Below are 12,153 nucleotides of genomic sequence, written 5' to 3' on the forward strand. Positions count from 1 at the left end.
AATTATAGTACTTGTAATTTGAATTGTTTCTGCAGTTTTTCCAACCTGAGAGCTAATTTTGTCTTACAAAGTGCACCCGGTTTAAGACGCATTTCTAAAATACCAACTTATCATTTTATTACCATGTTGTTACTACAGTATATTATTATCAGGGTATTTATTGGGAGTAGGGTTAAATAGACTCAGTCAAACACTAAAATAATGCTTTTAGTAGAAAATCACAACGACCCTGCACTGGTGAGCTATTTTCAAAACAGGTCCGCGGGCACCTCACCTGTCCTTAGAGCTTAGGGGGCACCTTCGATACCCGCAGGCACCATGTTGGAGGCTGATTTAGAGGTTTGCCTTGTTCTTATCACCTCCTTATTTTCAAAAATCCGCAATTGGTTATGGGCATATACCTTAGCGAGGGTAACAATTTGTGTGCCTTCTTTTCATTTCTTGATAATTGACAAGCTTAATTTCCATGGTTATCGTGTTTTAGAATTTCCGTTTAGCACCATTGCAAGTCGTGGGACCCGTTGATAAAAGTTGATGAATATAGGGTACGGTAGTACTAAAAAATACAGCATATTGTGGTACATTGGAAATTTTTATCAATGATACCCGGACCTAATTTTTTTACATGCGATACAAGGTAAAATATTTCACTTATAACAAGAATGCGTGTCTTTCCCTTTAATAAAGCAAATATGTATACTGTACCGCCAAATCTAGTAAAGGTCTCATTTCGGTGACTTTCTTGCACTGCTCTCATTGGGTGATATAAGCCACGTGGCCTGTGACGAACGGGAAGTTAAGCATTTTCTAGCGAAAACCAAAACATCGTTACCGTTTTTTTGGTCCCACAATTTCCTAAGCAGCGGTCCTGGGGTGGTTTCGTAGGTTATTTTGTTTCACCCAGCAGCTTTACCCAAGTTTTAGTGGAATGTTGAATGCCGCCGCCGCGGAAAGGAACAAGGAGCCCATCCTGTCGGTCCTTCGGGGCTGCGTGAGCGCCGACAGACATCTGCAAGCGCTCGAGATCTCCTCCGGCACGGGGCAACACGTCGTACATTTTGCCGGGGCATTAAAAAACATCACCTGGCAGCCGTCAGAATACGACCAACGCTCTTTAGACAGGTATTCTTCGGTGAACTCAAGGAACCGAAATCAGTGGACTACATCCTTTTCATGAGAAGTGTTACTGGGGGAGTAATTTGTTACTGTTATTCGTTACTGAATTTTAAAGTAATTACGTTAACCTCCTTGGAACACTGACAACCAGAAGTAGTGCGTTACTCTGGAAGTAACTATTCAGTTACAAACTACCGTAAACACTCACATTGAAGCCAACCCCATAAAACTACTTAGACTGAGCCACACTATTAAAGAATTAAAAGAAAACGTGTACACCAACCAGGGGAAGCAGTGAACCATTTATATTTCTTGCGTAATCTTGAGACACTCCATGTCCATTTTGTGTTCAAACCCCTCGAACATTTCCTGGGTAATATCCGAGACATTCTTTCTTTTCTCCAGGCATGGTTTGTTGCAAAAGGATTTTACAGAGAAAATACCAAAATTCAGCACTTTTTTATAGTAAATTATCTGCTGACATTTTGCCCATTGATTTCCCGCTAGTTTGTTGTTGCTGTTTAAGCCGCGCCCACCTCTCCTTGTGCTGTCTACCATTCACTACTTGTGAAATAACCATATATGCTCATTTGATCTCAGTATTCTATGTTATAGTTGAAAATGCGCCTTGGATGTGATTATATACAGAATATCAGTAGAGAGAAAATGCGCATCCTTGTAGTCTGCTTGATATGCTGCCACTGTAACTGTATTCAGTTGTGTTTTGTTGTTTGTTATAAGTATGTGCGTTTTGCATAGATGATGTATTTAGCCTTGTGCTGCTGGCCAAATGTGTATTATGAAACTTCATGAGCGAAGAAGGAATCTCCAAAGAACATGAGACATTTTTACTCATGGTCTGCCTTTTTAAAGTAGTGCAGTAACCGGGATTCCGGCGGATCCTTGAAAAGTCATACAAGGCTTTGAATTGACAATTCTAAAAATAAGGTCTTAATTTGCATTAAAATGTATTGAATCCAATTTTTGAAAGTCTCGAAAATGTGAACACATTAATAAGTTTTATATTTTTTAAGAATTTTTTTTTGTAACATTTATAAATTTTTACCGATTTACTTTTGTGGCAACATGGTGTGACCACAATACAGAAACTCTCAAAACGGTGATGTGGTTTCAGTCTGACCTTTTAGAACAAAAACATGTCTTACGTCTTCCCACAATACACATAGCAACTTCGGACAAATATGTTTACTTTGGACCATGCCCGCAAAGTGTCAATTTAATGAGAAGTGGCTGCTCCACAAACGTTTTTGACCATTGCTAAAAGCTGTGCCAGTTAATGTGTACAAGGCAGGATGTGTTCTGTGCAAAAAATATTTGTGGTTTTTTTTTTTGTTTGTTTTAATTTTTTTTATTTTTTTTTGTGTGGAATTGGTCTTAATTTTAATTTAAAAGGCATTAAAAAGTCTTAAAATTTCATGAATATAACTTAAGCTGTAGGAACCCTATGTAACCCACCATATTGTGACGACAGAGTTGCAAAATTTGATTAATAACTCGTTACAGTACTCGTTACCAACAACAGTAACTGTTTTCCAGGAAGGCATTCCTTTGTAACAAGTTACTCCCTACACTGCTCACGAGAGATGTTCGGAGTCCAGGCACGCTCGTGTTGTTGGGCTCACACAATAAACCGTGCTTCTCTTTTCAGTATAGAAGCCTACAGAGCTCACTACCAACTAAACAATGTGAAGCCCAGCATCCACCTAGATGCTTCTCTGAGTCACGAACACTGGGGAGGGATCCAGCCAGAGAGCCTGGATCTGGTCCTTAACCTCAACATGATCCACATCTCTCCCATGGCTTGCACAGAGGCATGTATTTTTTTTGGGGACACGGAATTTGTCTACCACTGTGCTTAAGTCAAATCTTGATATCCAATGTGTGAGTTAAAAAAAAGGATTGAATGATCCCAGGTGCTTTGTTACTGAAATTAAAAATAACATGTAATTACTATGTTGTTATTATGTTATTACCAGGTTGTAATTACGAAAGGTAAAATTGGCTTAGTCAACCCCTGAAAATCGTGCCATTTAGATATCAAATTTCCTGGAAAATATCAACAACCCATGCTATATTTCCAGAACTGGTCCACGGGCTGCCTGATTTGAGACCCCTGTCCTAAATCTATGCATGCTCAAGGGTTAAGCACTTGCAAGAAAATTAGAAAATAAATATTGCGAGCCGTTTTAAATGTTGTCATTTGTTGTCCAAATGTGTTTCCCATGCAGTTGTAACGATACTGGCTTGTAATGTAAGAGTTGGGCTTACACAGGTCCTTAAAGGGACACTGTGTAATATTTGACCACAACATGTTTATGCACTGTGACGTCCTGGGGTCTTCAACCTTTTTCAACTGGAGACATACGTTTTTGTTACTTATTAGGGCAAAGGGCACCCAGTTTGGTATGTATTTCTAAAATAATGTTGGTATTACTATGTTGTTAAATTTCTCACCCTACAAATACTTTAAAAATGTAGGTTTTTATGATAGTTTGTGTATTTTTGCTTATTATTCAAATAAATATATTTTATTTTAACAAATGTTTTAACTCACTCGGAGACACTAAATAATATACAATGTACCTTTACGTCTGAATTTTCCATATAAGTTTCTTTAAGGGACAGTGTCTAATATTTAGCACCTTATAGTGGCAAAAAACAATATTGTTTTGAACTATAAGCAAAAATACATGAAATATACTTGTAGAATAAGATATTTGCATTTATTTGACACTACGTGAGCGTAATTAGAGAGAACTGAAATAATTATCCGCCATCTTAATTCTACGGGTACCCAACAAACAAAAAACAAACAAATTTTTGAGTCTGTAGACTTTCATCTGCTATTTAAAACTCGTTTTTGTTTGCACTATACAGAACAGTGACATTTAGTGGTCAAATGATAAACAGTACTGGTTACCAGGAGCAAGAGAAGCCCCCTGATCTGACTCAGATACAGCATGTTGATCATCTGGTCGCCGTTTTTTGTGTGTGTGTGTGTGTGTGTGTGTGTGTGTGTGTGTGCGCGCGCGTACCGTCATCCCGCTCTTCAGAGACCTTGGCCTTGACGGGCAGCAGTGTTTGAAAATAAATCACTGGAGGGGAATTATTTTGTTTTGAAACTTCGAGTATCACACAGTATTTTAAAAACTCTGTTTCCTCTCCACTGCCTCATTGGTGACATTGATATATTTATATAAGTATTTTATATCCTTCCTAGGGTTTATTCAAAGGATCTGGAGTGGTGTTGAAACCACAAGGTTTACTGTTGACGTATGGGGTAAGTAAAAAAAAAAATACTTGACGTCCTCATAAATGTGTATTGTGTCAAAAGATGGCAGTCTGACAAAATAAATCAATTCAGTATTGTTTTGAGATGACATTTCTGCTGTGCTGTTCAGCCTTATTCAGTGAATGGGAAGATCACACCACAAAGCAATGTTGATTTCGACTTAAGCCTTCGACAGAGGTAAGTTTAACCTTACATTGTTTGCTATCCTTGTGCAAAGTAAGTTCAAGAACGAAACATTTGTATCAATAGGAACCCGGAGTGGGGCCTCAGGGATATTTCGCTTCTCAAATCTCTTGCAGAGATGCATGGTTTATTCCTGGAGAAAATTGTAAGTTTCTAGCTTTTTTTTTACCTTTTTTCCCCCAATTTGTCGATTAACGCTGATGTTTGTTAGGTGGACATGCCAGCCAACAACAAATGTCTCCTGTTCAGGAAGGAAAGTTTAGTGTGAAGCGTCCTATCCATCTTTGCCGGACTCATCGGTGCAGGATGGAGAAAAATCGCCTTGAATGAACTCAAAATTCTGATTTGATGCCAAATTTTTTCAACTGATTAAAGAATGATTGTATCATTTATCTGTAGCACACCCTTTTATTGATTACACACCTAAATAAAAGTGCTTACTTTACCGTACTTAAATTTGCACATTTGTAATTCTATATCACTCTAGTGTTGTCCAAAATGCAGTAAGTTATTACTATAAAACTACTTGAACTGAGGTTAAACCACACATTAACTACTTTAGTTCCATTTTAGCCTTGAAGTGGTAACGCTAGAACTATACCTTAAAGGTACATTGTGGATTACTTAGCACCTCTGACTGGTTAAAAAAAACTCATTCATTGAAAAGAAATATTGATATGAGTAATAAGCATAAATTGATGAACTATCATATAAACATGCAGCAACATCTACTAGTGAAATGCTGTGAAAGCTTAAGATTTACATCCAGCACTAAAGGAATACTGTAATATTCGACCACTGTGTTTTATAGTGCAACTGAAAGCAAGTACTCAAAATGTGAACCCCAGGTTATTCAAAATAAGTGAAAATTTCACGACCTAAGAGTGATTAAAAAATAAATGTAAATGGTCTGCATTTATATAGTGCTTTTCAAGTCAATGAAGACCTCCCAAAGCGCTTTACAATGTGCTTCACACTTTTCCCTTTTACACACTAACCGATAGCAGCGTCAGCCATGCAAGGCAACTACCTGCTAAGGGGGCATTAGGGATTCAGTGTCTTGCCCAAGGACACTTCGACATGTAACACGGAGGAGCCGGGAATCGAACCTGTGACCGCTTGATACCTCTTCTGACTTGATAAAATTGAAAATAAGGCATACGGGCTCTTTGAATGCATGTTTATATGAAAATGCTGGTCTACTTGTGATCCCAAGAGCCAAGAAGAGATCCGCAGGTTCAAGAGCGTTTTTGTATTTTTTGTTATTGCAACATCCATTGCAGCCTGGTCATCCTAGAAGGGGGATTACTTTATGTGTGGTCCCTTCTAAAGGTTTCTTCATTTTCCTTATGTTGAGGTTTTTGAGTTTTTCCTTGCCCTTGTGTAAGTTTTAGATCAGGGGATGGTGTAATAATAGTCTGTGGTTTACAATCACCTGTGTTCTGCGCAGCCCTTTGAGACTCTTTGTAATTACGGGCTATACAGATAAACATGACTTGACTTATATGATAGTTAATATATTTTTGCTTAGTATTCAAATCAATATTGCTTTTTTTTTACAGCTATTATTATTATTAAGTTAAGTCTATGCACTGCTTATTTTGAGTAAAAAGCATCAATAGACACAATATCACTTTAACTCTTTAGCAATGGACTGCAAAAAATAAACATTTAACTTTCCCAGCAGTTGTATATTATTTGTTATATTATTTAATACATATTTTTGTATATCATAAGTACTGTTTGATAGTACGTTTTAAGACTGAAACAATACTCGACTCTTCAGTAGTCATTGATACTGGTATCAGAAAATGATACGTAAAAGCCCTCTACAAATTAAAATTTTCAAATTCCATGAAATGATTGGCATTTTATTAAACCTATAGCTACAAAATGGTCACTAGATATAAGGCTTGTGTTGGTACAGATCAATAAAATACCGATACCTGGTATATGCAATATGCAGTCAGCTATACATGTTCAAAAACTGATTTGTCAAGATGTTTATCAGTGATGATGTGCATATTGAACATAGAAACCAATGGAAAGTACATTAAAAAACCTTGAAAGAAAAATATAAAATGCAAATTAAAATGGAAGTACTAGTCCAAACAACTCATTCGATTTTGGTAGAATATGAGTTAAGAAGTATAATAGACATGTTTCTATACATTTCTAGAGAAGGCCATTTTGAGGTTCATTTACTGAGGCAGAGCCACGATTGGTCATTAACCAAAGAATGAGCATTTGTGAGGCTATCTATACCTAAAAACATTCTCAAATCGGCCGCCCCAAGAGTTGGAGTAAACCAGGTAAAGTTTGCTCTTGGACTTATTTTGTGCAAATATGATCAGCCAAGGGCAGCACGCCGGCGCAGTGGTTAGCGTGTGTGCGGCACAGTTCTGAGGTCGTGGGAACCTCCTGCGTGGGTTCAAATCCAGCTACTGGCCTTACTGTGCGGAGTTTGTATGTTCTCCCCGTGCTTGCGTGGGTTTCCTCCGGGCACTCAGGTTTCCTCCCACATTCTAAGGACATGCATTTCAGGTGAATTGGCCGGTCCAAATTGTCCCTAGGTGTGACTGAGCAAGTGAGTTGTCTGTGCCCTGCGATTGGCTGGCAACCAGTTCAGGGTGTCCCCTGCCCATTGCCCTATGATTGCTGGGATGGGCTCCAGCACCCCGCGACTCTAATAAGGATAAGCGGTACAGCTAATGAGATGAGATGAGATGATCAGCCAAATAGTTTTTTTCAGGCTAGAGGGAACCCATAAAGATAATTATTTTTAGAAAACTCTTTGGCCTGACTTCTGGTTTAAGAAACGTTAAGCTAAGTGAGTATTTATTTACAGATCCTTTTCAGACAGCTCTAACAGATACAGTATATTAATCGTGAAAGTAACATAATGACTGAATATGAACGTTACCAAGTATAATAAAAAGTCATTATTGCAAACAAAACACCCAAATTATGATTTTATAATATACATGAGATAAGGTTTAAGTAGCGCTAGGCTAGCAGTGCACGTGTGAAAATAGTGTTCATTTTTGTTGGGCAAACGTCCACTTTGGTGCTGTATGGTTTACAGTCCCATTTGTTCCTTCGGCCATTTGTGCAAGAGCAAGTCTGGCGAGTTTTACGATGTATGGCAGGTCTTTTTCACCAGAACATCACGCAGTTTTTTAAGTCTGCGATCGGTTATAGGCTTTACGTAACTGTCTGACTGGATAACAGCCATGCCATCCTGCACCACCCCCATCACCAGGAGCGTGTTTTCCTCCACGGTGATGTTGGGGCAAGGACAACTCCAGTCAATCTTGTCGATGGTCACCTCAAGGTGTTTGGTGTTGAAGATCCTCAAGCCCATCTTCTCGTCCCGGAGAACCTCTTCCAAGCTAAATCGCGCCAGCCCAGAGTCCAGCTCCTCGACTAGCTCTGTCAGCCGACCCACAATGGCGAAGTCACTTCGACACAAACTGGGCACCATTTTCCCCTTTACCCGGCATGTCTTACACGGCTTCTTTTTGGGCGCAGGGCAGTTGGCTTCGCACTCCTTCTGTGTGGCGAAGCTGTTGGCATTGCCCTGGCATCCACCATAGGCAAATGCTCGGCAGCGTTTGACTATGGGGTTCCAAGCCCAGCGCACTTCCCAAGCTTTGCATGGGCCCTGGACTGCTGGCAGGGAGCAGAGCCCAGACCCCTCACGCTGACACGAGGCTTTGCACTCTTCATATGTTTCAAAGCGGTTCCGGCTGTCCTCGCAGCCGCCGTTGCTGAAAGCGATGCAAGAACCTAGCTTGCCATCATAGTACCAATCAACGTGGCGCTCGCTGCTGCACACCCTTAAGTCCACCTCAGCTAGGCAGTCTGCCGGGGAGAAGGGCCTTCCCATGGGCATCTCTGGATCCTCTGAGAAGTCATCAGCAGCCCGGCTGATAACCGACAGAGGGTAGTCGGCGCGAAGCACCCCAGCAGAGTTGCGTGCAATGCACGTGTAGATGCCTGTGTCCCAAACCTGAGCATTGTATATGACCAGCTGCCCGATGTTTGTGATCACCACGTTGCCGTACATTTGATCAGGCCTCATGACCAGTTTCTGGCGGCGTTCGCTTTGTTTCTCCCACGTGACATCGGGCCTGGGGACGCCGATGACATCGCAATGAAAGCTGACCGTGCCGCCCACGTAGACCGACTGGTGGTGCGGGTTGGAATACAGCGTCGGCGGCAGCGGGTCCTCCTGTGTGGATGTTTGGGTGGGGTAGGCGGTCGTTCCCTGAGGTAGTGGGCTGGTGTGCGGTCCCGCCAGGTAGAAGCGGCAGGCGACAACCGTTAGGGTCACGCCCCGGATGCAGGCTTCTGCATCCATGTAGCAGCGATTAAAATACGTTAAGCCATCTGAAGCACAGGTAAAGTTGGGCTCTTTTTCGCAGCGGTCCTGGCACTTGCAGATGGGCTGACCGTCCCAGATGTCGCAAGTGGCACCCTGCTGGCTACAGATGAAGCCATCGCATGTGGCCACCGAGTCCAGGGCGGCATCACCTCTGCCATCTCCGCCGGGCTGAGCGGTGCTGCCGTCGGAGAATCGGGCGGCGACGCAACTGTTGAGGCCGCACACGTTGGTGCAGCACTTTTCGAAGTCGGCACAGTCCTGCATATGACAAAACCAAGTACTTATACTTACAAAAAAAGCCAATACGCATCATTTTAATCAGTATTAGCAAGCTGATAGCAAGTCAGGCCATCCGGACTTTTTTCATAATAGAGGATTACCTCTATTGATGCTTTTACTCAAAAGAAGCAGTGCATAGACTTAACTTAATAATAATAATAACAATAAAGGTGTTCTCTATGTTACAGTATATATTCATTGATTTCTTACTCCTCCAATCAAATGATAAATAAGATGTAGGTTAAGTCATTTGTAAATATGATTGTGGCTCACAAGACTCAAACCTCACCATATATGACTGAGTTAAATAATGGTCAAATAAGAAAAAGAAATTGGCTTTTTGTGTGTATATTATAATATTTATTAAGATATATAAGATTTGCGGTGCCAGTGTACGAAAATACATTTTTGTATATCACTAAATACTGTATTAGGAAATCGGATACAGTCGTAAGAGTACTGATTACAAAACTGTATCTAAGAGAAGGCAAAACTAAACCTACCTTTATGGAAAACAGAAACATAACCGCATACAAAACACTTCAGTCATTAGGAGAAACATGTTGGTTTCAAAGTTAACTTGTGTATTTTTTAAGTATAAATGAGTCCTCACCTCATCTACGTTGCATTCCCTTTCGCAGGTGCTCTGTGCATCAACCCAGAGATTTGTGTTGAGTTTGTTGGGGCAGAGCCCCTCGTGTTTCACTTTGGGTGCCGCGATACTTGCACCCAAACAAACTCCAAGCAATTGGCATAGCAAAAGTGTTGCAAAATAGCTGCGAATCCATCCAAAATTCTGCCTTTTGGGGCTGAGGGCAGGACTCCAAATTGCAGCCTTCTTGGCGCACTGGTTCTCCAAAGGTAGTCGAGGGGGTTTACTCATCGTTGCTCTTTTGCACTCGTCGTCCTTGGATGAATTCCATCCCTCCTTTAGGTCAAGATAAGGAAGTGAGTTCTTTTCGCCTTTCAGTGGAGGATTGGTCTGAGCGCAGTGTGCGTAAAAGTCCAAGCAAGATCCGTGCGCCACGAATTAACTACTTAACTACAATAATAATTTAAAAAATGATAATAAAACGCGTTTTGTGAAGGTATGGGACATTTCTATGGGGTTGGGATTGTTAACCTTTACTTTTTTTTATATAAAAACGTGCGTGTCAGTAAAATGTTATCCAGGGCAATTTCACGCGAACTAAAGCGCACAAAGAGAGGGGGATACATCAACCTTTAGGAGAATGGAGAAGAGGGGGGCAGTCAGCGCCTTCCAAACGCCTCCTCGACTGTCCAGTGTCTCGAACTTTAACGCTGTGCGTGCAACAACTGCACAAACACTGTTAAAACATCAAAGAAAACACGCTGCAAACAAGCTCGCACGCACATAAACATCTGCGTGAGAAATCCAACGGGGAAAGTGTCCAGACACCATTTATTGCCGTGTCCCCCTGTAAACAGCCAATCAGGTATTTTAAAGTTTAAGCGGATGAAGTGAATTTTGGAAAACTTTATACAAACTACAACTTAAACATAAAATAAGGCAATTTTATTGACCATGCATGTTTTAATAACAGCACACCAGTTTAGCAAAGTGCAGTTATATTTGAAAGAGAGAAAGAGAAACTCATCCAGAAAATTGTTTTTTAAAAATCACACTTTATCTATCTAATGAGTTGTTGAATTTCTCTGTTATTTTGCCTGTATGAATCTCTTTTGTTGGCCTATCTCAGATATGGATTTTTCTTCGCCTCTCTACCATGAAAGCCAGCATCTTAGAATACTGTATCTTCATCACTGTAGATGTTGGCACTGGCTGGTGTTTTGCGGGTACCATTCAACCAAACTGCTAGTTGAAGACCTACATGGAATCTATTTCTCAAACGAGAAACTGTAATGTACTTGTCATCTTGCCACTTCTCTTTCTACCTTGGTTAGAGCCTGTTTGTGCGGTTCTCTGAAGGGAGTAGTACACGTCGATGGAGGATATCTACATTTTTGGGGCAATTTCTCACAGGGAATAACTTTAATTTGTTAGAACAAAAATAGACTGTCAAATTTATCTTCTTCTGACTATTCTAAAGATACTCAACGAGCTCAAAGGAAGGTCTGTTTTATCGCTTCTCTAACCAGATTAACCGTTTTCAGTTGTGTTAACGTCATTGCACAAGGGTTTTCTAAATATCTATTAGCTTTCTAACACACAACACTTCAGGGCTGGTTGATGGAAATGGACTGCTATGCACCCGTATAGATATAGCATTAAAAAAACGACATTTGCAGCTATAAGTCATCTCCCATGTTAGCATTGAATAAATCAGTGCTTCTTGAAAAATAAGGACACTTCTAGCCAACCCCAAACCTTTGAACAGTAGTGTATATCTATATATATTATTCGACCATTTGCATTCTCACTTCACATTTGCTTTGTTCCAGCTCGGCTTCAAGGCCCTGAGAAGCTTCACCCCCAAATCTTTTCACTAGCAGTGACCCGGTGACCTCTCAGTGACTTTTGACCGCTGCATTCATGTCTCGGTTATCCAAAAATGGCCAACACAACGCTAATCAATTCAGCAGCCCCCCCAAGTTGTGTTGAAGCCTTCTCAGCTCTGCTGGATTCACTGCACACAAAGACAGCCAAACATGTTCCCACGATGACCTTGAGAAATGTTGCATAGAAAGTGGTGGTAGGACAGGGGTGGGCAAACTTTTTGATTCACGAGCATCATTGGGTTAAACATTTGGCAGAAGGACGAGGCCAAGAGGAAAAATATAGATGACTTTTTCTGTAGCTACCAATACAGTCTGAAATCTGATAACTTGACCATACTTGAAGGGAGAAAAGATTATACTGTATAGCCGTATCCAATTGTTTTTGTATCGCCTC

At 40.7% G+C, this 12,153-nt stretch overlaps 2 protein-coding genes across 2 annotated transcripts; one reads left to right on the forward strand and one right to left on the reverse strand.

Moving 5' to 3' along the window:
• Positions 1-775: 775 nt before the first annotated feature.
• Positions 776-5,005, forward strand: mettl26 (methyltransferase like 26). The gene is made up of 6 exons (XM_088343169.1): positions 776-1,122; positions 2,786-2,948; positions 4,358-4,417; positions 4,539-4,606; positions 4,679-4,757; positions 4,824-5,005. The coding sequence occupies exons 1-6, from the start codon at positions 929-931 to the stop codon at positions 4,878-4,880; spliced, it is 621 nt and encodes a 206-aa protein (XP_088199295.1). The 5' UTR covers positions 776-928; the 3' UTR covers positions 4,881-5,005.
• A 1,924-nt stretch (positions 5,006-6,929) lies between these two features.
• On the reverse strand, positions 6,930-10,365 carry wfikkn1 (WAP, follistatin/kazal, immunoglobulin, kunitz and netrin domain containing 1). The gene is made up of 2 exons (XM_088343170.1): positions 9,892-10,365; positions 6,930-9,257 (listed from the first exon to the last, which is right to left on the reverse strand). Exons 1-2 carry the CDS (start codon positions 10,159-10,161, stop codon positions 7,746-7,748), a joined length of 1,782 nt encoding a protein of 593 aa, XP_088199296.1. The 5' UTR covers positions 10,162-10,365; the 3' UTR covers positions 6,930-7,745.
• Positions 10,366-12,153: the final 1,788 nt, after the last annotated feature.

Source organism: Urocampus carinirostris, chromosome 8 (genome assembly GCF_059441175.1).
Source record: "Urocampus carinirostris isolate Australia breed hairy pipefish chromosome 8, RoL_Ucar_1.0, whole genome shotgun sequence".
Classification (NCBI taxonomy): domain Eukaryota; kingdom Metazoa; phylum Chordata; class Actinopteri; order Syngnathiformes; family Syngnathidae; genus Urocampus; species Urocampus carinirostris.

What these genes read in the sequence shown, in the direction of transcription:
- mettl26 (XM_088343169.1), top strand. Translation starts at nt 929, where the DNA reads ATGTTGAATGCCGCCGCCGCGGAAAGGAACAAGGAGCCCATCCTGTCG. An exon ending in GACCAACGCTCTTTAGACAG is followed by an intron (nt 1,123 to 2,785) that starts GTATTCTTCGGT and finishes TTCTCTTTTCAG; the next exon opens with TATAGAAGCCTACAGAGCTC. An exon ending in CTCCCATGGCTTGCACAGAG is followed by an intron (nt 2,949 to 4,357) that starts GCATGTATTTTT and finishes TATCCTTCCTAG; the next exon opens with GGTTTATTCAAAGGATCTGG.
- wfikkn1 (XM_088343170.1), bottom strand. Translation starts at nt 10,161, where the DNA reads ATGAGTAAACCCCCTCGACTACCTTTGGAGAACCAGTGCGCCAAGAAG. An exon ending in GGGAATGCAACGTAGATGAG is followed by an intron (nt 9,258 to 9,891) that starts GTGAGGACTCAT and finishes TGTCATATGCAG; the next exon opens with GACTGTGCCGACTTCGAAAA.